The sequence below is a fragment of the Microcebus murinus genome, chromosome 6, assembly GCF_040939455.1.
Source record: "Microcebus murinus isolate Inina chromosome 6, M.murinus_Inina_mat1.0, whole genome shotgun sequence".
Taxonomy (NCBI): domain Eukaryota; kingdom Metazoa; phylum Chordata; class Mammalia; order Primates; family Cheirogaleidae; genus Microcebus; species Microcebus murinus.
In genome coordinates, this window is record NC_134109.1 from 90972858 (window position 1) to 90997550 (window position 24693).

The 24693-nt window shown below is 36.9% G+C and overlaps 1 protein-coding gene across 3 annotated transcripts in view; it reads right to left on the reverse strand.

Annotated features, from left to right (window-relative positions):
- The window catches only part of WDR72 (WD repeat domain 72), a 220135-nt gene that overhangs the window by 169441 nt on the left and 26001 nt on the right, over positions 1-24693 (reverse strand). For all 3 annotated transcript variants that reach the window (XM_076004386.1, XM_076004384.1, XM_076004385.1), the window contains exons 2-9: positions 19951-20115; positions 11302-11408; positions 5547-5625; positions 3938-4112; positions 2823-2899; positions 1665-1784; positions 579-724; positions 103-199 (exon numbers count right to left, since the gene is read on the reverse strand). In XM_076004386.1, coding sequence (XP_075860501.1) covers positions 103-199; positions 579-724; positions 1665-1784; positions 2823-2899; positions 3938-4112; positions 5547-5625; positions 11302-11408; positions 19951-20103 — 954 coding nt within the window. In that variant the 5' untranslated portion in view covers positions 20104-20115. The remainder of the gene's footprint in view (positions 1-102; positions 200-578; positions 725-1664; positions 1785-2822; positions 2900-3937; positions 4113-5546; positions 5626-11301; positions 11409-19950; positions 20116-24693) is intronic.

Consider the following 24693-nt stretch of genomic DNA (forward strand, 5'->3'; position numbering starts at 1 on the left):
CGATTCAATTTTTTCAAGCCTGCCTCGGTGACAGACAAAGCGACAGTTATCTAAGAAACTGAGTGAAACAGCTTTGAGGCAGTCACTCTTTTTTTGCATTACCTTATTTTCCTGCACAGAAGTAGAGCACAGCAAATGAGGATAAATGGTCTCTTTAAGCACTCTTCCATCAGCAGGATATATGCTTTTTGAAAGCCCACTGCGTGGCAAAAATAAAAAGCAAAGTTTAGAACTTCAGAGTTCTTTATTCGTTTCCCCCCCCCCCACTTTCAAAAGCCGGATGGTACCATTCAAGTTTCTAAACTCTAGTTAGAAATTGTTGGGTTAATAATTACAAGTGACTTTTTGAAAACGCAGCACCAGCTGTACAAGTTATACATGGCTAATCTCATTCCTCCATCCCCTGCTGTTTCGTACAAAGGCTGAAGCCTACCAAGCCCAGAGTAAATCTTCTAGTGCCAAAGTTGTTTTGTTCTGGTTTTTGATCATGGGCAGCATGCAGGGATTTTTCCATAATAAACCTCCCAAAGTTCATTTTCTACCTGAATGTTTTGTATGCCGCTCCCATCTGAGCCCACCTGTTCAGCAGCTGATAGATATAACTGTGACCGTCTTCTGTCCAGATGAGGATTCTGTGAGCACCAATCACCTCTCCACCGGCAAAGAACTGCCCATTTCTACTAACTTCAGTCAACAGAAGGGAAAAATCACAGTAATCATAAACCTAAAACACAAAGTCAATGCACATTAACAAATGCTTACAACCTAATCTCCCGATGAAATAAAAGATAAATTATGTTTATCAAGACTGTTTGGATGATAGTAATCATGTAACAACATACTAAGTGTTAAGAACAGACCATACTGTACTCATATATCAAGATGATATTTTACTAAGCACTGATTTTCTCACATTTATCCCAGGGTAGGCTCAATGGATAAAGTTTATCTAGTTGTATCATTCCAGAATGTGCCCATTAAACATAGAAACCAAAAATCTCAAACTTTCTAAATAATTGTATTCCTTCCATATGGGTAGTCCATGTTTAACGTTGGAAATTTTATTACAGACAAAAAATTATACAGCAGAAATCTCTTGTTAGACCATATATTTTAGATCTTGGTTCAAAAATATGTTATCACCATAAAGTAAGACAATATGGTTTTGTTAACAGAGTCAGTTATATGAAACACTAAAGAAGAAAAGGGTGCTACGATATCAAATGATGGCAACTCAGCTTTTTGTTCTCTTAGGATTGGTGACCCCCATTTATAAGAAAAGAATGTATACCACCCAGAAACAAATGTAGTCACAAAGCAGAAAAACATCTAAAAATAAGATCAATCTAGGTAGACATAAAGTATTAGTTTTTTATTTAGTTCTACAGGCACCAACTTTTTAAAGTTATTTAGAGATAAATTTTTATTATTATGTTTTATTATTATTAAAATTGGGAAATATTACCACACATATGAAATCTTGGGATGCAAAACTGCTGACCGTAGGGAGTTAAAAATTGACAGGTCAGTCATGCTCGGGTAATATGATTACAGAGAGTTTGTATCATATTAAAATCATATTCTTATCATTGTTTCCCTGAGCAAGAAAAAAAAACAAATTACATTTTTAAATCACTGGTGTTTATAATGTTATTTTATAATACCTTCCAACATTTAGAAAATACCACCAGTAGAAGTCTCTCAGTATATGTGCAAAATCGTATTGTCTGGCAATTCAAGGACTCGAGAAACTTGGATTCTTTTTCATAGACATCTTGCTTTTCCTTCAAAAGGAAAGAAAATATTTTAATGCCAGTTCTAGGTAATTTATATACAACCTCGAGAAGACCTGTTCCCCATACACCTAAAGTAGATCACATGATTAAAAAATGCAAAGTACCCAAGTTCCCTGTTGAGCGTTTTGAACTAAGAAGTTACTTTGCAATAGAATCTGTGAGCAGAAAACTCACTTGGATTCAAGGACTCATTACATATAATCATTCAACAAACATTCTGTGGGGAGCTAGGCTGGATGCTGAGAATATAAAGATAAAAATGAGTCACTTTCAGACATGGCAGAAAGATTAAACAAAAAAATGTAAAATGATGACTAAAAAAACTCCTTCATATCTTAATTGCTAAAAAAAAAAAAATGAACAAAGTGTTTTGAAAAGATAGAATAGTAGCCAACACAGAACACACAGAATACTATGTTCTCAGTAAGTTTCAGATCATGCTGTGTGTATTTCTTGAGCTCAGCATGGCAACACAATTCCTAGGCTTCTTCAACCAAGAAATTCCCAAAGAGACCCCAGAGCTCCTTGGGAAACCTAATAACTTTGTCATCAACACAAATACTGTGGCTGTTCTTTTTCTATGACCTCAACTTGCGGCCTGATGCCAATGAGCAGATGAATATACCAGACTCCCAGGGGATGTGACCCTCCCCCCTCAGGTGTTCATAGTCATCTCCCTGCCACCCCTCCCACATACCCAGAAGAAAGGGGATCTTCTGCTGTAAGGGACAGAGAGATATTCTGCTATGATTTTTTTTAATTAAAATATAATCAGCGTGTGTGTTTGTGTGTGTGTATAGATAAAAACATTTTTATATGCACAGAGGGAAGGTGGAAGGGTACAATCCAGCTACACCAATGCTCACCCCTGGAAAGATGGATGGGGAAAGTATAGGGAGGTAAAATTTTATATACTTCTATACTATCTGAACTTTTAACAATGAGTGTGGAATATCCTTATCATTTCAAAATCTCAATAAATGTGCATGAAATTAGAGATAAAAAGAGTAGAGTCTCCAAGCAAACCTGGATGCTGTTGATAGACGAGGAGAGGTCCCATACTTTGAGCTCACCAGCTACTGATACCACCAAGAGAGCATCTTCTGCAAAAAACAACAAAGGTCACATAAGGTCACCTTGCTACAACTGGTTGTTGTAAAAAATCATTCATAGTCAGGTAAGGATTATGCAGGGCTTTATGGTTGGAAAATATTCAGCTTTGGATTTTTTATTTTATTTTATTTATTTATCTGAGACACAGTCTCACTTTGCTGCCCTGGCTAGAGTGCCATGGTGTCAGCCTAGCTCACAACAACCTCAAACTCCTGGGCCCAAGTGATCCTCCTGCCTCAGCCTCCCAAGTAGCTGGGACTACAGGCATGTGAACCATGCCCAGTTAATTTTTTCTATATATTTTTAGTTGGCCAATTAATTTCTTTCTATTTTTTTAGTAGAGATAGGGGGGTCTCGCTCTTGCTCAGGCTGGTTTTGAACTCCTGATCTTGAGCCATCCGACCACCTCGGCCTCCCAAAGTGCTAGGATTATAGGCATAAGCCACCACGCCCGGCCTGGATTTTTTTTTAAATAAAAATAATAAATGTTTTACATCATGTACCAAATTTGTTTTAAAATTTCAAAGTGATTCCTCTGTATAAGAAGACCACCACAACAAGCAGAAACACATTGTAAATCATCATGTTGGTAACATTAAATCTTCCTATTTCAGAAATGAGTGAGGAGCCAGCTTCTACTTTCCCGTGTATTCACTCATTATAAAAACTAAATTCTCCTCAATACTACATCCAGAAGATATAGCAGGGCAAAAGTTTCAGGAGTCCCGCTAATCCACAATGAAAACCAACTTATAATTCTTAAAATGTACCAAGCAGAACTGGGTCATAGAAACACAGATTCACCTCTTTCCACTTCATCATAACCTCTTGCTGACTTTCTAAGGATTTGGACCACTGGTGTGGGTATCCTCAGTTTTTCTTGATCTGGCTTACACAGCTACCCTCACTCATAAGTTAACATAATGAAGCATTCTTTATAAACTCTTGCTCAATAAACTTCACAAATAATTCACAAGTAGGTATTTTTATATGCAATCCTTTAGTGTTATACAATACCCGATTATTACCTTGAATTCTCATGGAGTGAACAATGCACATGCAGTTGACCCAATCGGGAGACTGAGATGATGTAAAAGTGTGAACGACAGCCAAAGTTTTGGCATCAATTATAAGGACATCTTGATATTCTCCACAACAAAGAAGCCAACCTTCTCCTGTCATCCGGAATGAGCAGTGGTAATACTGTGTAAATGGAATACGAAGAAAATTTTAATTATTGCCAGCAACTAACATAATTGTGGCTATGCTGAAGATTTCTCTAGATTTTAGTTTAGCGTATGTTCAATTAAGGTACTGAACTGAATAGCAACTAAAATGTCTTTCAGTTCAGTTATTTCATACTCATTAAGTGTTGATTTTGCACTTTAGTCTTATTTGTGTCTCATCATTTTTCTGGAGAAAGGGAGATCTTTTGGAAGAAGGAATCTTATTCCAAATCAGGGAAAGTTCACAATGGATTACTTCTGGAGTGCTACTTGCAACTAAACAATGACAACAAAATTGCTACAGGTTAAGAAGAAATAAAAATATTTGAAGGGCATGTGAGGATTTCTTGTGCCAAATAAGCTTTGAAAATGACTTTTCTTAAAGTTCAAGTAATACATTCTACCCTTAGCAAGCTTTCTTACTATGTAGAGTTTTGGTCCCCAAAGAATACAAAGGAGTTTATGAATATTGAGTCACAACATTAAAAGCAATGCATAAAATATATTTTAAAAAATAAAATAATGGCCGGGCGCTGTGGCTCACGCCTGTAATCCTAGCTCTTGGGAGGCCGAGGCGGGCGGATTGCTCAAGGTCAGGAGTTCAAAACCAGCCTGAGCAAGAGCGAGACCCCATCTCTACTATAAATAGAAAGAAATTAATTGGCCAACTGATATATATATAAAAAATTAGCCAGGCATGGTGGCGCATGCCTGTAGTCCCAGCTACTCGGGAGGCTGAGGCAGGAGGATCGCTTGAGCCCAGGAGTTTGAGGTTGCTGTGAGCTAGGCTGATGCCACGGCACTCACTCTAGCCTGGACAACAAAGTGAGACTCTGTCTCAAAAAAAAAAAAAATAAAAAAAAAAAAATAAATAAAATAAAATAATGCTGTCAGCACCATTGGAATCATGCAACTACCTTACATATGGAGTCCATCTACTAAAAGCCAAGATCTTCTTTAAATATTGGGAAGTGATTATAAAAGTTATGGCTATGGTTATTGCTCTGTTTTCATTATAAAAAAAATCAAAAATTACCAACCTATTCACCAAAAAAAGGCTGACACTGGAAATGAGGGGGAAATTTTTTATGCTTTATAAAATAGCACATCATTAAAATAGAATCTTTGTGTGTTTTGTGTCACTATGAAAATATATGGAATTTGTCTTTCCAATTTATCTATTAGATACAAAAATGAAAGAATCAGAAAACAAAACTGATTGCATAATATCTTTGGGGAAAGAAAAAATGCCATGATGGCAGATGATTACTGATGATATTCTATCCTCATGACAAAATAAAGACTGGAGACAAGAATAGTCTTCAAAGATATTTCTTTAAATGTGCATATAGCAAAGGCTCCAAACAATTGCAGAATGCAGAAATGTCCTGAAGGAAGTGAACATACTTACACAGATTGCAGCGTGCCTGTAAGGAAGTGTGGCCTTCTCCACGCACTGTCCATTGGTGACATTCCAAACACACATCTCCCTAGCAGAGATAACTTTGTATTATTCTCTGTCATTTCCACTCAATTGGCTGGAATAATTTTTGTGCCACCAAGTTTTTCTTTAGTGCTGCACTCAAGTGCAGCCTGATCATTTATGTGGCTTTTTGTTACAAATTACTGGGCAAGAAAATGTTGTGGTCATTAGCAGGGATGACATACTGTATCTGTATCTTTTTGTTTGGGTAATTACACCCTGCCGCCAGCCTGCAAAACTCACTTTAGGGCTAACCTAGCCTACGACAAATTGTGGGGATGCAGCTATCACTGCCTGTTAGTGACAGTACAGCAATCTTTCCGTGGAAACTGCATCCTCTTGAAAATGGTTTATTTCACTGAACTTAAACTACATATTTTGAAAAGCATAATGCATCAAGTGCTGCATCTTCTGCAGCCGAGGTATCATTTTTGTAAAACCAAACACTGCCACCAAGAGGCTATATTTGGTCTATCATTGATACAGTTTATTTCTTTGCTTTTCCTGATTTGAAATCTTGAAATCATCCTTGCCACCTAATATTTAGAAAACTACCAGTGTTTAGAAAACTCTTGTTTGGTTACATAGATGTTACAAAGACATAGATACAGTTATAAAATACAGGTACAAAATATACCCAGCGTAGGGTAGTTTAACTCTATATGATTTCTGTTCATAAATACAGAATGGCTGTTTCAGAGTTGTTTGGTAATATTCTTCAGTTCATAGTTTCAATACATAAGCAAAATTTTACATGCAAGAAAAATAAAAGTTTTACAGGCATTAAGGGAGTTGCTGCTATTGGGAAGCAAAATATACAGATTAATAATGTCAAATACTATATGTATTTGGTGAATTGCAAGCCTTTTTGTTTTTCTAACCAAACACTGGCACTCAATCTTCTAAACCAGTGGTTCTTAAACTGGGCTCATTTTGCTCTCCCCTCCTCCCACACCTTCCAAGGACGTTTGACAATGGTGCTATTTTTGGTTGTTACAACTAGGAACACACTACTGGCATCTAGTGGGGAGAGACCAGGGATGCCACTAAATATCCTACAATACATGGGACTGTCCCCCACAACAAAGAATTATCCAGTTCAAAATGTCTTAGCACTGAGGTTGAGAAACCATGTTCTATATACAGAAACAAAATATTCATGCCCCCCCCCACACACTGTTTCTATTCAACCTTATTCCAAAAAGGATTTGAAGTACCTGAAAAGGTATTTAATTCTATAAAACAAGGGAAAAAAAATCTCTGTGTGTCTGTGTGTATATACTAAAAAATAAGATTGGGAGAAAGGTAGAAATTGAAATAATATATCCCCAAGGTAAAGAATACTAATACTAAATCTAGAACATAGATAAATAGATCACAAAGGTAAAGTAATTGAACCTTAAGCAGCCAACAATATAAAACTTTAGCCTTACGTGGGATTTGAGTTTATTACTGTGGTTTTTGACTTTAGCTATGCATCAGCAATCACCTGCAAGTAGTTCAAAAATTACCCTCATCAGAGATTCTAATTTCGTGGCTCTATGTGAGAATCCTGGAACATGTGGTTTGGAAAAGCTCCTGGTCAGTTGTTCTGTTTTTAGGTAAGTCCATCTCTAAATCGGTAGCTTGAAACTCTGGCTCTAATTAGAATTTTTAGATAGCTGTAAAAAAATACGGATGCCTGACCCAATCTAGCCATCAAGTCATGCTTATTAATTCACATTTTCTAGGGTTGAAGCCTGAGCATCAGTTAAAGCTCCCCTAGTGATACCAATATATTTGAACCATCTTGGATTCCAATGTTTTCCCTGTTTGCTTATCATCTTATTTTCTACCTTAAATCTGAAAAAAAATATAAAAACATCACAAAGCAAAAGTTGATCCTTTGCCTATCAATTATATTTAATAAAAGAAAGTAAATTTATAGTTTATCAAAAATAGCATTTGTACTTTAGCATGAATTGTACAAGTTACATTATTAACAGCAAGACATGAACTCTGTCAAAACGCATAGTCTTTTCATTTTTCAGATTCTTTCCCCAAAGTTTATAGATAGCTAAAAATCCCCTTCAATTATAAAATATTAAACTTAACAAGTTCCAAAATTTTAAAAATTCTTAAATTTTTATTTTAATAAAAAGAAAAACAGAGAGAGAAGTACCTCTGACATACAAAATTAGAAAATTGTCATATTCTCATTAGAAGTGCCTTGAGAAAAGGTCTTTTTTTTTTGTCATACTCAACCCTACATCCCCACCTTAGCACCTCAATACAAATTCATTCAATGAATAAATACATCAGCCATAATCATTCCACACACTTTTCATCTTCCAGAAATATACTATTTTCTCCTGGCCACATTCCTATTTCTAATACTTCTGTGCTTATAGCACATTGCTCTGCTCAAATTTTAATGAAGTGTCTGGAGAGAAAGGAGAGGAACATGAATACTTGAGTTGGTTTGCCATCTTGAATTGGAAGTCTATTCCATTCTTCAAACTCTCTTTTCCCTTGTCTTCCATTATGCTTTTGGTTTTCCTTGGCATTCTCAGGCTCCCCTTCTTCCTCTGCCTGATTCTTCAGCATTGGTTTTTCTTACATTGTTTTTGTGTGTGTTATACTTTCCCCGTTTCACTCTCTTCCTGGGTGAGTTATCTACTCCCACAGTTTCGGGCACTGTTATTAAGCTCTTGGAAGCCCAGGTGTCTTCACCTGAGCTCTAGATTTCCATATGCAACCAGCTATTCAATGTCTCCACCTGTATGACTTGCAGGAGTTCATGCTCCTCTTGTTCAAAATGAAACATAGCACTGTCCTTCTTTGGTTCACTATCTTAACCAATGGTATCGTCACTAATGAATTTCCCAAGTTATTCTTGACCCCACACTCACTCTCACTGCCCCAAATGTGGGGTCCTTGGTACTCCAAATATGATCTCTGGACCAGCAGTATCAAGCACTGTAGGCACATGTTTGATATCCAAGTTCTTAGGCCTCAGCCCAGATCTACTGAATCCCTATCTCCAGGAGTGGGGCCCAGAAATCTGCATTTAAACAAACACTGCAGGTGATTCTGATGTATACTCAGGTTTTAGGAACACTGTCCTAGAAACTTCTGAGGCCTGATGCCTGCCTACTTCTCTGGCCTTATCTCCTGCTGGTGACTAAAACTTCTGTTAGAAGTAATAACCCTCTCTATCAGTGCCAGGACTTTATGCCTTAAATTTTATTAACAATATATTTGTTATTATAAAATATTAATGCAGCTACAGCAACCTAATTTTGACTAGCATGCATCTGATATATGTCATTGAGATTACTATTCAGGTTTATTTCAACTACCTTATTTTGTATTTTCTATTTGTTTCAATTTTTCTTTGATTTTTTTTTCTGTTTTCTTTAGATTAAACAACACTGTTTTTTCTTTTTTAAAGGGAAAGTTCTGTCTTCTATTTTTATTTCTTTTGTTTCTTTTTTTTAGGGGCTACCCTGGAAATGTCAACAGATTCATGTAAAGTCTAACATTTTTATCCTCTTCTAGAACTCCAGAACCTGTGGGATTCTGGTCACTACACTATTATATGCCATTGCTGACCAGGATGGTATATATGTGTGGATGGGTGTATATAAACATCACTGTGTCTTATAGTCTGTGTTTATTTAAATTTTCTAAAACTTTGCTGGTTTATGTTCAATATTCCTTCTTCCATATTCCATCTTCCTTCTGAAATCATTGCTCTTCTTAATGAAGAATATCATTTAGATATTTGTTACTTGTAGTAGCTCTGTTGGTACTAAGCATTCTAAGTTGTTGTTTGTCTTAAGCTTTATCATTTTGCCCTAATTTCTTGGAAGTATTTTTGCTGGATATATAATTCTAAGTTGACAGATAATTTCTCTCCACTTTTTGAAGGGATTTCATTTCTGTATAGTCTTCATTTTCCTGTTGGGGAGTCAGCTCTCAGTTTAATTAACATTCCTTTGTAAATCTGTTTTTTTTTTTTTTCCCCCCACTGTCTACTTTTAGGATCTTCTCTTTTTCTCTGGCATTCTGTTGTTTCAGCATCAGATCTCCAAGTGCTTATTTCCATTCATTATCTTGGAATTAGCTGGGATTCCTACAAATGAAATAATACTTTGGAAAAAAATGAAAAACTGAGCCATGAAGCAATTCTGGGTGCCCTCTGATCCTCTTGGGGCAGAAATGCTAAACTCACAGGAACTTTCACATTGTTGTTTACAACATAATGGGGCAAACCTAGCAAGGGTAATAACTTCCAGCCGATTGAGTTGGGATTTGCTAAGTATGTAATAGCTGAAGTGTAGGTACTACCTACGAAATATATCATAGATAGAGGATAAATTTTGGGGAGCCCCAAAAGAGTAGAGTTCTCAAAAATTAAAATCATCTTGGCAAAGGAAGGCAGCTAGTCAGAACAAAACCAGATTCCTCAGCTCTTTAACAGTCATATTTACAGGCCTCATATAGCTGAATTCATCCGTCATCAAAAACATATCCTTAGCCCTAGTTTCTCTTTCTCTTTTGCAGCTAGGCTACTGTGGACAAAAACCTCAAACTGGAACTCAGTAACTTTTCAGATCTATTTCTCATTTAGCTATTCTGTTTTTCTCAACTTTCCAAGTAGTTTCAGAAAAAAATTCACCATCCTCTAAATTCTCCAGTTTGGAAAAATATCTCAGCCTGTCTAGGAGGCCTTGTGGGAGCCCTGGTGTATGAAAGCTATAGGCAAATGTTAAAAAAAAAAAAAAGAATGTACTACGATATTTCACTTTAGACTTATCCAAAGTTCAACCTGTCTAAACCTAACAATTATTGCTTCACTATAAGCTATGAGAATAGATACCTCTTTGATATTGGTCTACTAGTCATTTTGTTAAACTATTCTGTTTATACAAGTTGAGACTTAATTCCTTATTATTCTTTTGATCCTCAGAATTCAGAGGCGTGTAATTTCTCTTTGGGTTAAAAACAAAAGAGGAAGTTCTCTTGTTTCCACCAGCAACCCAATCCCTCATCCACAAACACATGCTGGCAAATAATTCCTCAGCAGAGGGTAGTTCATAGTAGATCTTCCATCAGTGGGGCTTTTTCCTGGGTCCTATTTCATGACAGCAAGGCTTGCTTCAAGGAAACTGCACCTAAACCACTGGCTATGTTCCTTTCCCTTCTCTCTCCCACCATCCCACTCACAATTGAGCCTTCTCCTCTATTAGTTTTAAAATGGCATCAGACAAGGGTACAGCATGAAGATTGTAACTATTGATTTGTTTTCTAAAACTATGAAGGCTTGGATGGGTTTGCTTAAGAACTCAAAGTGAGTTACTACATTAAAAACGACAAGCACCTAGACTTTTCTATTTCCAATTCTACAATACTAGACATTTTTCACTATCCTTCACTCAATAGGGGTGACATAAGTTCTGATACACAGGTTGGAATCTTTATCTTGGTCCCAATTTAGCAAAAGGAGTATCGAGTGGGAATTATAATACTTATTATACTTTGTGGGATCATCATACAAGTTATTAAAACCTTCAAGATCTAAATTTTCCTACATATAAAAGAAACATGTTGATCACAAAGCCTTAAGTTATACCCCATCATAGGTTTTCAAAAGGGAAGGGAATGGAGAAGGAGACAACGTTCCACAGATTTTACCTACCCGTTTTCAGCCGCACTAACAACATAGGGCTGTTTAGAGAAGTCTCTCGCTCTTGCCAAACATGTTACTGAAGCCGAATGACCAAATAGAAGTTCTTTTGCTGAGATCTGAAAATGATGAGAGTAAGCTTTTAAATAGCTGTAAGCTGTTGGAATAATAAAAACATTATACTATACAGTATTCATAATTCTGATGAGGAAATTCTGTTATATTATGGTTTTACTGTATAAAGTTTTAGGAAAACTGATACATGGCATATCAAAATCCACAGAATAAACTTCTCCATAAAGGCATTGTGTTGTATACATTTTTTGTGTGTTTTGGTTTGGTCTCTATCATGAAATCTACATGACTGCCAGACCTGTCTTACAACATCTAGGTTGTGAATACAAATAAGTCAGTGTTGATGCTTATTATGCACAAAATGGCCCCCGAATGATAGTAGCATATTAATGTGGAGATTTCTGAATTCAAAATGAGTTTACAAAAAAAAAAAAATACAAGAGAAAATGTTACCCTTTTTGAAACCATCAGCATATGTCATTTTGTGGTAGGAATGTAAATTAGTACAGTCATTTTAAAAAACAGCATGGTAGTTCATCAAAAAATTAAAAATAGAACTTCCATCTGATCTAGCAAACCCACTACTGGGTATATAGTCAAAGGAAATGAAATCAGTGTCTCAAAGAGGTATCTGTACCCACATGCTAATTGCAGCTTTATTTATAACAGCCAAGATGAGAAAAAAAAGCAAGGTGTCCATCAATGGATGAATGGATAAAGAAAAGGTGGCATATACAGTTGTCCCTTGTATCCATGGAAGACTGGGTCCAGGACCCACTGTGAATACCAAAATACAGAGATATTCAAGTTCCTTATATAAAATGATGTGTTTTTGCCTGTAACTTACATATATCCTCTCATATACTTTAAATCATGTCTAGATTACTTATAATAACTAATACAATGTGAATGCTATGTAAATAGTTATCATACTATATTGTTTAGGGAATAATGACAAGAAAAAAAAAAAAGTCTATACATCAGTACATATACAACCATCCTTTTTTCCCCAAAATATTTTCAATCTGAGATTGGTTAAATTCATGGCTACAGAACCCACAGGTACAAAGGATGGAATGTATATATATACTGGAATATTATTCAGCATTATAAAGGAAATCCTGCCATTTGTGGCAACATGGGTAAACCTGAAGGAACTTATGCTAAGTAAAATAAGCCAGACACAGAAAGACAAATACTGTATGATCTCACTTACATGTGGGATGTAAAAAGTCAAACTCACAGAAGCAGAGAGTAGACTAGTTGGTTGGCAGGAGCCAGGGGTTGGGAGATACTGGTCCAAGGGTATAAACTTTTAGTTACAAGATGAATAAGGTATAAACTTTTAGTTACAAGATGAATAAGTTCAGGAGATCCAATGGATAACATGGTGACTATAGTTAATAATAACATATTGTATACTTGACATTTGCTAAGAAAATAGATCTTAAATGTTCTTACCATTAAAAAAAGTAACTATGTGAGGTGGTAGATGTGTTAATAACTGTATCGTGGTAATCATTGCATGATGTTTATATATATGAAATAATCACATTGTATACCTTAAATCTTTATAATTTTAATTTGTAAATTATATCTCCATAAAGCTGAAATTAAAAGGGCCGAAATTGCATTAGTCATAGACCAAATACCAGGCCAGTTACCATGGAGGACTTTTTAGGTATCAGTTTTCACTTCTAAATTATCTATATTATCTAAAATTTCTAAAATAAAAAGATGTTTCTAATTGATATAAAAAAATAGAGAAATGATCAAGAAAATAAGAAGATAAGACACAAACTGTGAGAAATATTTGCAAAAGACACATCTTATAAAGGACTATTATCCAAAATATACAAAGAACACTTAAAAACCAACAATAAGAACATGGAAAACCTGATTTAAAAATAGTCAAAAGATCTGAGCAGACACCTCACCAAGGAAGCTATGTTAATAGCAAGTGAGCATATAAAAAGATGCTTCACATCATATGTCATAAGGGAAGTACAAATTAAAACAACAAGGTACCACTGCATACCTATTAGAATGACCAAAATCTAGAACACTGACAACAGCAAATGCTGGTAAGGATGTAGAGCAACAGGAACTCTCACTCATTGCTGGTACGAATGCAAAAATACTATGGCTACTTTCGAAGAGAGCAGTTTCTTATGAAACTTAACAGGCGCTTACAGTAATTGAGCTCATTGATGTTTACTCAACTAAGTTGAAAAGGTGCGTCCAGACCAATACCTGTACACACATTTGTAGCAGCTTTATTCATAATTGCCAAAATTTGGAAGCAACGAACATATCCTCCAGTAGGTACATGGATATATAAATTGTGGTACATTCATACAATGAAATATTATTCAGCACTAAAAAGCAATGAACTATCGAACCATGAAAAGATATGGAGAGACCTTACGTGCATACCACTAAGAGAAAGAAGCCAATCTGAAAAGGCTACATGATTCCAGCTGTATGACATTCTGGCAAAGGCAAAACTATAGAGACAATGAAAAACATCAGTGGCTGTAAAGGGATGAGGGGGGCACAGAAAATGAACAGGTGGAGCACAGAGGATTTTCAGAGCAGTAAAACTATTCTGTACAATATTTTAATGGTGGATGCATGTCATCACACATTTGTCAAAACTCATAGAATGTACAATACCAAGTAAAATGTATAACACGAGAGTGGATCCTAATGTAAACTATGGATTTTGGTGATAACAATGTATAGGTTCATTGATTGTGGGGTGTTGATAGTGAAGGAGTGTGGGGAACTCTCCATACTTTCCACTCCATTTTGCTGTGAACCTAGAACTGCTTATTTAAAAAAAAAAAAAAAAGTCTATTACATTTTTTAAAAAATACCTTATTTGGCTTCCTGCCTCAGAAATAGTATAATTAACTTTTCTACTTTAAAAACAAAATTTTAACTAAATTGTTATTTAAAATATCAATGTTTCTCTTACAGGAGAATTTTAAAAATATGACATGGTGGGCTGCAACTATCTCACGTGTGAAAGAATTACATTCCTCATTGTTTTGTATAACAAGTTTGTGAAAATTAAACCACAAGCCAGAAAACATATAAGATGTCTTTACATGGGGAAGGAGTTGTCAATAATAGAACAAAAGTTTAATTTGAAAAAAAAAAAAAAAAAGTTTAATTTGAATAACTAGCAAATGTTTTGTGGGTAATAAAATATATTTTTCAAATCAATCGATATCTGTTATGCTTTTCTGAACTATGTAAATATATATATATAACATATATATATATATATAACAATCCGGCCATAACAGTGAGGACAAATTTTTCCATGACATAATTGTTCTCTGCCTTCATATCACTTCTGTCATAATCAGAAATATTTCTTGAAAGGATCTGTTTTCAGACTAAAGTTTTACTGCTGCAAAGAAGGTTTTGTGGTTGATTAGAATCGCTTACAATCCAAGTTCTAACCCCTTTACCTTTTTCCTGGAAAGTCCAGAAGGTTCTATCTTAGAGAACAGCATACTGTCTTTCCCTATATCACATTCATGGATGTATAGCACTATGCATTTAGTCCCTTTCCAATATTTCCAAAGCCAAAGTAAGCAATAAATTAGGGCCCCTTGAGGGTATTCCCTCCTCCAGAGAAAATTCACTACGGATGAAATAACAGAAAGGAAGACCACCGTCTTTCATACGAAGTCCTCAATCTGCTACTAAATCCCCACAAGTATTGAATAAGCTGTGACAATTCATTATAATTTTCTCATTGACTATACTCTAGAACTGTTGTGAAGAATAACAAAATAAAAAAAAAATTTACAGTCATACCTAGTCATCATCATGATAAAACCCAGGAGACCTCTACTGGCTCTACCTTTATGGAGCATTGATTTCTAGCCAACCCCACCCCCATCTCCAGGAACTTCTAATAGCACAAATGGGAAAACAAAAAGAACACACAACTTGATGAACATCTACCATATCCCAGGCGCCAGGTGCAAGCACAAACAGTATTCAAATCTCCATTTCACAGGTGATGAGACTAAAGCTCAAAGAATACAAGTAATCTGCCCAGTATCACACAGTGGGTAAATATAAGGGCTAGAACTTGACCCAGATCTCCATTCATTTTCTCTATTGCTTTCCTTCACTTTGTTGTGTGTCCTCCTGAGTATCAGACAGGAGAAAAGACAGAACATTGCATTACTAAGAGAATCTATCTGAGAGGCTATTCACCATACCTTTCTTCTATGCTTAAAGGTGTGATGGGTAACAGTAATCAATATCAGAAAACCCACATGAGAAAGTTCTTAGCATGAGACTTAGAGAAGCTCCTCACTGGTGGATCTCACAAAGTTCTGGGGAAACTGGAGGGATATGGGTGTCAGCCCCTGAACCTGGAGGTGGCATTTGTAACCTAGGCATGCAACGAGAATCTCTGGACAGGCAGACACTTACTCTCTCGCTCCCCTGAGCCTTGCTATCCCACTACGCACGGACAAGGAGAGACTAAGATGCGTACTCAATCACCTACTGAATACTCGGATACTCCAAGATGTTCAGATGTTAAATGACCTTCTTTCTTTCCCTTCTCCTATTCTCTAACTCCCTTTATACTTTATGCAAATGAATGATAACATCATCCCATCAGTCTCACCCATCTCCCAAACCCCAGATCCAGAGGGGGTCCTTGCCTGTTTCCTCTCCTCTACCCCACATCTAATTGGTTTCTCAGTCCTGTCCATTCTCTCTTCTTAACATCTTTCCAGTTTTCATCTCCTTTTCATTCCCACTGCCACTGGTTTAGTTCATGCTCTAAAACTTTGTTGACACAGTCCCTGTCCCTTATCTCATCTCCCCTAACTCCAGTATGCCCTCCACGCTGCTAACAAGTGGTATTCTAAGACCCAGATATAATGGAATAGTATTACAGATGTCTGCTCACATAAAACATCCTCAAAAGCCCCTAATATCACCACTGCTTTTAATGAGCCTATGCTATTAGTTCTTGATAATTTAAAAAAAAGAAAAGAAAAGAAAAAAACAGCAACCAAAAAAAAAAAAAAAACCCTAAATCCCTCAGCATATCAGATTCTATGTTGGGTCTGGTCCAGCCTTTCTAGATGTACCTATCACCTCTAATTTACTGTCTTGTGTTCCAGGTCTACTCAACTATTTTAGCAGTTCCCCTAAGGCAAAATGCTCTGGTATCTTTCACATGTAATTGTCAACTCCTCCCACCTTCCACTCCTGTACTTCCTTTAGAACTCAGCTCAAGCATCACCCTCACAAAGCCCTTCCCTTCAAAACTAGAACAAGTTACCACATCACACCCATTAGAATGGCTATCATAAACACATACACACACACACACACACAAATAGCAAGCATTGGTGAGGATGTGGAGAAATTGGAACTCTTGTGCACTGCTGATAAGAATGTAAAGTGGTGTAGCCACTATGGGGTTCCTCAAAAAATTAAAAATATAATAGAATTAGTATCCCGTAAATATGTACAATTACTATAATGCCAATTAAAAGTGACTTTTTAAAATAGTTAACATCCAAGCCAGCAATTTCACTTTTATGTAGTGAAAAGAATTGAAAGTAGGGATGCAAATAGATATCTGCACACCCATGAACATAGCAGCATCATTAACAACAGCCAAAAGGTGGAAGCAACCCACGTGCTCATCAACAGATTAAAGGATAAAGAAAATGTGCCATGTACATATAGTGGAATATTATTCAACCTTAAAAAGGAAGGGAATACTGTTATATGCTACAACATGGATGAACCTTGAAGACATTATGCTAAATAAGATAAGCCAGTTACAAAAACACAAATATCATATGACTCCACTTATTCGGGATATGTAGAGTAGGTAAAGCATCACATTGCTTTACAGCTTCCTATTTACAAGTCCATCTCCTATACTAGACTAGGAGAAACTTGAAAGAGAGATCTACACCTAGAACAAAGAGCATCTGTGTAATTTGCCTAGTGACTGCATAAGTAAGTGCCCCTGGGTTTGCTTTTCCACTTTATATGGTAGAAAGAGAACATCAAAGACCGCAGAACCTGACGTTTTCTCTTACCTACATCTGTTTGGAGGGGGGAAAGGGTTTTCCAAATTTAGTATGAAGAAGAAACAAATGGCTCCCTGTTGACTTTATATACCTCCCACACACACAACTTCCTTCTCCCCTTCCTGCTGTCCTTTCCCTGAGACACCCACTGGCATCAAGCTGCCCCACAGTGGCTCTGTCATCTGCATGATTATATCTTCTCTTACAATCTCTCACTTCCTCAAGGCCTCCCATTTTCTTCCCCTATTGAAATTATTTACACACACACACACACACACACACACACACACACACACACATATTCTTTTTAAAACAAAAACAAACTACTAAGCATTAAGATATTAATTCACTCACTTGACCGCCTTGCATACAACAAAGGAATTTGTTGAGAACTCAAAAATGCCCTTGATTTTTGCATCATCTGGAACTTTCTCTGCTAATAATTGATCATTTGTGATGTAGAGGTAAGAGTCATGAGAAAATAAGAGAAGTTGTTCATTCGCTCTGGCCCTATGCTTAACTATAGAAAGCATTAAGGAAAGCCTTCACATGAAGTACCTCTCATTCATACTAATCAATATCTCATTTGTGTAATTAACTTTTTCACAATGTCCTCACAGTGAATTTCCAAGACACAAAGCTGATCCCATCCCCAACTGAAATCTCCTCAAACAGCTCTTCTTGCCTAGAGGACTCCATAAATAGAGGACTCCTTCACTTGTCAACTAAATTTCTCCATGCCCTATCCTCCCCTCTGGCCTTACCTCTCTCTGATCCAGCAACAGAGAGCTCCCTACTTTCCTCTGAGCCCAGGCTGTTTCCTTAGTACCAAATGCCCATGTTTCTTTCACTCCTGTTCATCTGATTCCCATTCCCATGCATATCCCTAATCCCGGATTTCTGAATATTTGAACTCTAAGCATTTTAGATGGAAAAATTCTTTGTTGTAAGGAGCTGCCATGGGCAGTATACAATGTTTATAGCATGCCTGGCCTTTATTCACTAGCTGCCAAAAGCATCTATTTTCCTTCAATCATGACAACTGAAATGTCTGCAGATAGTAACAAATGTCTCTTGGGGGCCAAAATTGCCCCCTGTTATGAACCACCGCTCTAACTCCAAACAGAAAACTTGCTTCTAAGAGAATCATAGGGTAAATTCCCCACTGAATATTCAGTGCAGACCATTCTCTACTTAAACCGCCTTGTATTATAACACAACTACACCACGGTAGCCTATGTTTCTTTTTCACTCCCGGTCACCAGCCTGGCCAGGTCTTCTCATTCATATTTGAACTTATGAGTGAGTACCTGGCCTACTGCCTAACTTATGCACTCAATAAATGCAGGCTGAACAAAATGTTGAGTAAATACCAGGAACATATGAAGAAAGATACAATGCTAGGATCCCAAATTTCTTAAGTGTATCATGACCTACACATTGCTAGACAAATAGTCCAGCCAGAAAGTAATACACTTCAACATTACAAAGAGTAACGAGACATTTTAAGCCATCTAAGAGTCTGAGTTTAAACTATAATAGAAAATTAATGTGAGCACCACCACTTTCAAAACACAACTGTTGCAATAATACCTATCCCTTCTTTCAAGGATGTTCATAAACATTGAGCTGAGCTGGGCTGTTATGCACTTCTTGGCAGTTCTGTAGTAGGACTGTTCAGTGATGGGAGATGTTAATTAATTACACCATAAAATAGAATTACAATTAATTGTTAATTTAGGTTTTAAAGTGACAAACTTTAAAGGCTAAAAATAGTCTTTGATCTTTAAAAGGCTTCTTAATGAGGGCAATATACTTTAAGTACATCATTAGTTTAAATGTTCAAATTGGGTCTAGAGACTGCTAGAGTTAAGCAAATATCTATTCCAATATGTTAAATGTTTATGGCTCGGTACAGGGACAATTAATTGCTAATCAATGGGCCAAATCCTAGGTGAGGTCAGGTTCTGAAATAGGAGGACGACAATAGTAAATTGGATTTAGAGCACTTTGATGTGATCTGTAAAAATCACAGACAAGAGGAGACTAAAAGAATAGCAAGAAGGCCAAACCAGCAGAAACGCCCAGATAATTAAGATATTACTCATTTGGTTAATAGCGGTTTTCAAGGGTACCCTTTGTTTAGATTAATGAGCCATAATTTCTAGAATTATACTTACATGTCTGTAGTTCAGTTACTTAAACATATAATTCAGGATATAAAATAGTAAAACTCAGCATAGCTTAAAGGGCGATAACACTTAGTTGGTAGCTAAGATTAGCAATATTCATAATGCAATTTTTAAATATGGTCTTGATCCATCATATAGTACTTTCTTTTCTCAAAATTCGAAAGTAAAACCAATTTATTACTTTAGTAAGCATCTTTTTAACAATTACGTGAATCTTTCACTCTCATTGCAGGTAGAGGAGGCACGTTGTGCTTATCTTGTGAATGTCGTCTGTCTCAGTGTCAACAGCTTTCACTAACCTTTAGTTCGGGTGAGAGATTCCAGAGACAGAGCTGACCCTCTTGACTTCCAGTCACAATCATTTGCTGGTCATCGGTGATCATGATGGCCGTGATGCTGTGGGGAGGGGCCCTCTTTCCCCAGAGTGCCACCGCCTGCAGGGAAGGCCTCATGCTGGGTGAATCCTGGATGCACAGAGAAAAGAAAGAAGTATACACAGTCACCACTCCGAAATTTGGGGAAACTGATAATATTACAAAATGGCTTTATAATGATGCAAACTCGAATGCTCTCCCAGGGCTATGGAAAAAGGTGCTTCCCCATCAATTAAAGGAGACTGAGCAGTCTTCAGATATCAAAATTGCTGTGCCCCCTGCCAATTCATCAAAGAAGAATGACTTTTCTTCCAATTTCTGATTATTGATGATGATAAGGAGAAGGATACTGATAGTATCTACCTACTCCACACCCACTTTTCCTATGGCTTGATCCCAACCTGCTCCAAAGCCCTACTAGGCCTCTCAAGAATAGTTCTAGCTACATGGTATAATTTGAAGACAGCTGTACAGACTTTCTCCAAAATATTACCTTCTCTAGGTAAAAAATGCCTGAAATTGCTGAATTTGCTAATAAAAAGTAAATCTTTTCCATAAAAAAAAAACTGTTTCCTAGTTGTCAAACATTCATGATTTCTGCCATATTCTATTTTTAATAATAAATTTTATTGGCATCTTCTTAAACAATAATATTCATAAAATCACTAGCTTCATGTGTAAGTCACAAGGGTAAAAATGAATACATAATTATTCAAAAAATGTTGACTGTGACAACCCAGAATACCACCCAGTGATGTGTGCATTACATTTTGTGTAATACTGAATTAAATATTCTCCCCAAATAGGCATTAATTTCTGAAATACAAATAATTTGGGGATGCAATTCGGCAGTACGTATTTAATTTCATTAAAAATGTCAAAGATAGAAGAAAGTACCAAGCATACTTCTCACATTTTCTTTGAGAAAGTCAAGAGAATGAAAACCTTCTGTCCTGTATGATTCATGGCACTAAAGTATCAAGATAGTAAATACCAATATAAATGTAAAAAACTGATGGTATGTGTCATAACATCAATCATATATATTTACACACAGAGAGACAAATATATAAACAAGGGTGTGCACTGACACCATGATCACATATTTTACTTGTAGTTCCGTTGTTTGGAATTTAGTTCCTAGTTCCTCATGGTTCACTCTTGAGCCTACGCCACTCCTTCCCATCCCCTGGGGAATGCCATGTCAGTGCGCCAGGTGAAGAGAGAATCTACGTGCCCAGGGGAAGAAGAGTGAAATGATTGTGGGACTTTGCACTGAAACTCAGGGCCGCCAGGGGAACACTGAACAGGGCAGAATTCTGCCAGTGCCCATTTAGATCAGCCCGGCCAGAGGGAAATCGTCTACTCTGAAACCCAAGTTGCAGCTAGTCCCACCACCGGCTCACAAAAAGCAGCCTGGAGCCTTGAATAAGTTCATAAGGTAGTTGGGCCACAGAGGCCGCAGACCTTGGGCAATTCCTGAAGGTGTGCCAGCTTGGAGCCAGTGGACTTGGGGTACACATCACCCAGTGAGACGACAGTGGTGGCGATGGCTAAGCCAGTGCCTGTGCCACACCTCCCCCAACTCCAGGCAGTGCAGCTCAGAGAGAATATTCTTCCACTTGGGAAAAGGAAAGAAAAGACTCCTGAAGCCTTTTTTTTTTGTAACTTGGATGTTAGCTCAGCATCAGTAAAGTACCAAGCAGACTTCTGAAGCCCCTAAGTCCAGGCCTTAGTTCCTGGAAGGGATTTCTGGTCCCACCCTGGACCAGAAAGGAAACATACTGCCCTGAAGGGAAGGACTCAGTTCTGGGAGGATACACCAACTGCCAGGTAAGGAGCCCTTAGGCTTTAAATAATCATCAGAGGTAGCTATGCAATAGTTACCATGGGCTTTGAGTAAGACATGGGCTGGCTTCAGGTGTGACCTGGCACTGATGTACACAAGGGTGTGACCACGTCATTCCTCCCCAAACTCCAGCAGCCCAGCACAGAGAGTAAAGGAAGAGAGTAAGAGACTTTACCTAGTAAGCCTGGGAATTCTCCCATATCTAACACAAATCCCCCAAGGCGGTACTACCAGGAGTCTGTGAAAGTCACAGCATTACTGGATTTGGGGCACCCCCCAGTGCTGATATGGCTGAAGTAACAAAAGACTTAGATCACGATACTCAATTCCTTTTGAATATCTGGAAAGACTTCTCAAGAAAGACAGGTTCACATAAGCACAGACTGTGAAGATTAAAATACCTAACTCTTCAATGCCCAAGACATAGATGAACATCGACAAGTGTCAAGAACATCCAGGAAAACATGACCTCACCAAATGAACTAAATAATGTACCAGTTACCAATTCCAGAGTCATGGAGATATGTGACCTTTTAAACAAAGAATTAAATATGGCTATCATGAAGAAACTCAATGAACTTTAAGAAAACACAGAGAAGGAATTCAGAAGCCCATCAGAGAAATTTAACAAAGAGATTGAAATAATAATAAAAAAATAGAAATTCTGGAGCTTAAGAATTCAAACCCAGAAATAAACCCATACATCTATAGTGAACTTCGACAAAGTTGCTAAGAACATACATTGAGGAAAGGACAGTCTCTTCAATAAATAGTGCTAGAAAAACTGGATATCCATATGCAGAAAAATGAAACTAGATCCTTATCTCTCACCATATACAAAAATCAGATCAAAATGGATTAAAAACTTAAATTTAAGACCTGAAACTATGAAACTACTACTGAAAACACGGGGGAAATGTTCTTAGACATTGCTCTGGGCAAGGATTTCTTGAGTAATACTCTCAAAACATAGGCAACCAAAGCAAAATTGGACAAATAGGATCACATCAAGCTAAAAAGCCTCAGCATAGCAAAGGAAACAATCAACAAAGGGAAGAGACAACCTACACAATGCACAAAAGTATTTGTAAACAACCAATCTGACAAAGGATTAATAACAGGGATATATTAATACAAGGAGCCCCAACAACTCAATACAAAAAAAATCAAATAACCTTATTAAAAAATGGGCAAAGGATATGAATAGACATTTCTCAAAAGAAGACATAAAAATGAGCAACAGGTGTATATGAAAAAAATGCTCAACATCATTAGTTATCAGAGAAATGCAAATCAAACTACCATGAGATATCATGTCACTCCAGTTAAAATGGCTTTTATTAAAAAGACAGGCAATAACAAATGCTGGTGAAGATGTAGAGACAGGGTAACGCCCACACGCTGTTGGTGGGAATGTAAATTAGTGCAACCACTTAGGAGGTTCCTCAAAAAACTGAAAATAGAACTACCATATGACGCAGCAATCTCACAGATTCAGTTGACTATATATCCAAAGGAGGGGAAATCAGTATATCAAAAAGATATCTGTACTCCCATGTTTATTGCAGCACTATTCATAATAGCCAACATTTAGTATTAACCTAAGTGTCCATCAAAGGATAAATGCACAAAGAAATTGTGGTACATATACACAAGGGAAAATTACAATATATAGTCACAAAAAAAGAATACAATCCTGCCATTTGCAACAACATGGATGGACCTGGAGAACATTATGTTAAGTGAAATAAGCCAAGCACAGAAAGACAAATATCACATGTTCTCACTCTCATGTGGGAACTAAATATCAAAAAGATATTATGGAGACGTAGAATAGAATTATGGTTACCAGAGGCTGAAAAGGGTAGCAAGGAGGTGGGGAACAAGTGGAGTTGGTTACTGGGTACAAAAATATAGTTAGATAATTACAATAGACAGAGTAAACAATATATGATAAAACAAAAAAGTAAGTATAATAAATAGTAAGTTAAGGTATACTTTAAAATAACTTAAAGAGTGGAATTGGAATCTTCCTAACATAAAGAAATGATAAATGCCTTAGATGATGGATACTCTGATTACCCTGATTGGATTAATTCACTTTGTATGCCTGTATCAAAACATCACATGTACCCTATAAAGATATACAACGATTATGTACTCATAATAATAAAAAATAAAATAATTAAATAAATAAATGACCACCCTCCCCACACCAAAAGAATCTGATGGTTCTATGTGCCCATATTTGCTAAGTCACTTGGCAATATAACATTAGATTTCAAAAAGCAAGATCCAAAATTGATAGTCTATAGAATGTAAACATAATTAGGAAGAGAAAAAATATTAATGAGAAATATTATGAAATACATATGTTAAATGAAAAGACATAATATTTACCTAATACAAGATCCCAAAATGATAGACTCCTTTCCCTTCCTGGTTAATTCACTCCTAAAGTCATCAAGTAGAACAGAGCATGTGTGGAGTGTCAAAGCTCAAATAGTATGAGGAGGATATCGATACAGAAGAGCAGTTGGGTCAGAGCCCAGGGAGAGGGAGTAGGGTGTCCAAATGGGGGGTGGAGGCAACAGCCAGCCCCATGAGAGTTACAGACTCCAAACAGAGTGAAGGAAACAAAAGGGCTGTCTGATACTGGGTGTTGAAGCTGCAACAAGTGAGGAAGGAGCTCACATATGAGGAACCTCAACAAGGGGTGTCACAAGCCTAAGAGGACTGAAGACAGTGAAGGAAGTAGCCCCGGTATGGGAGGCCAGAGCCTGAGGAGGATGAGGGGGGCATCCATTGACAACGACAGC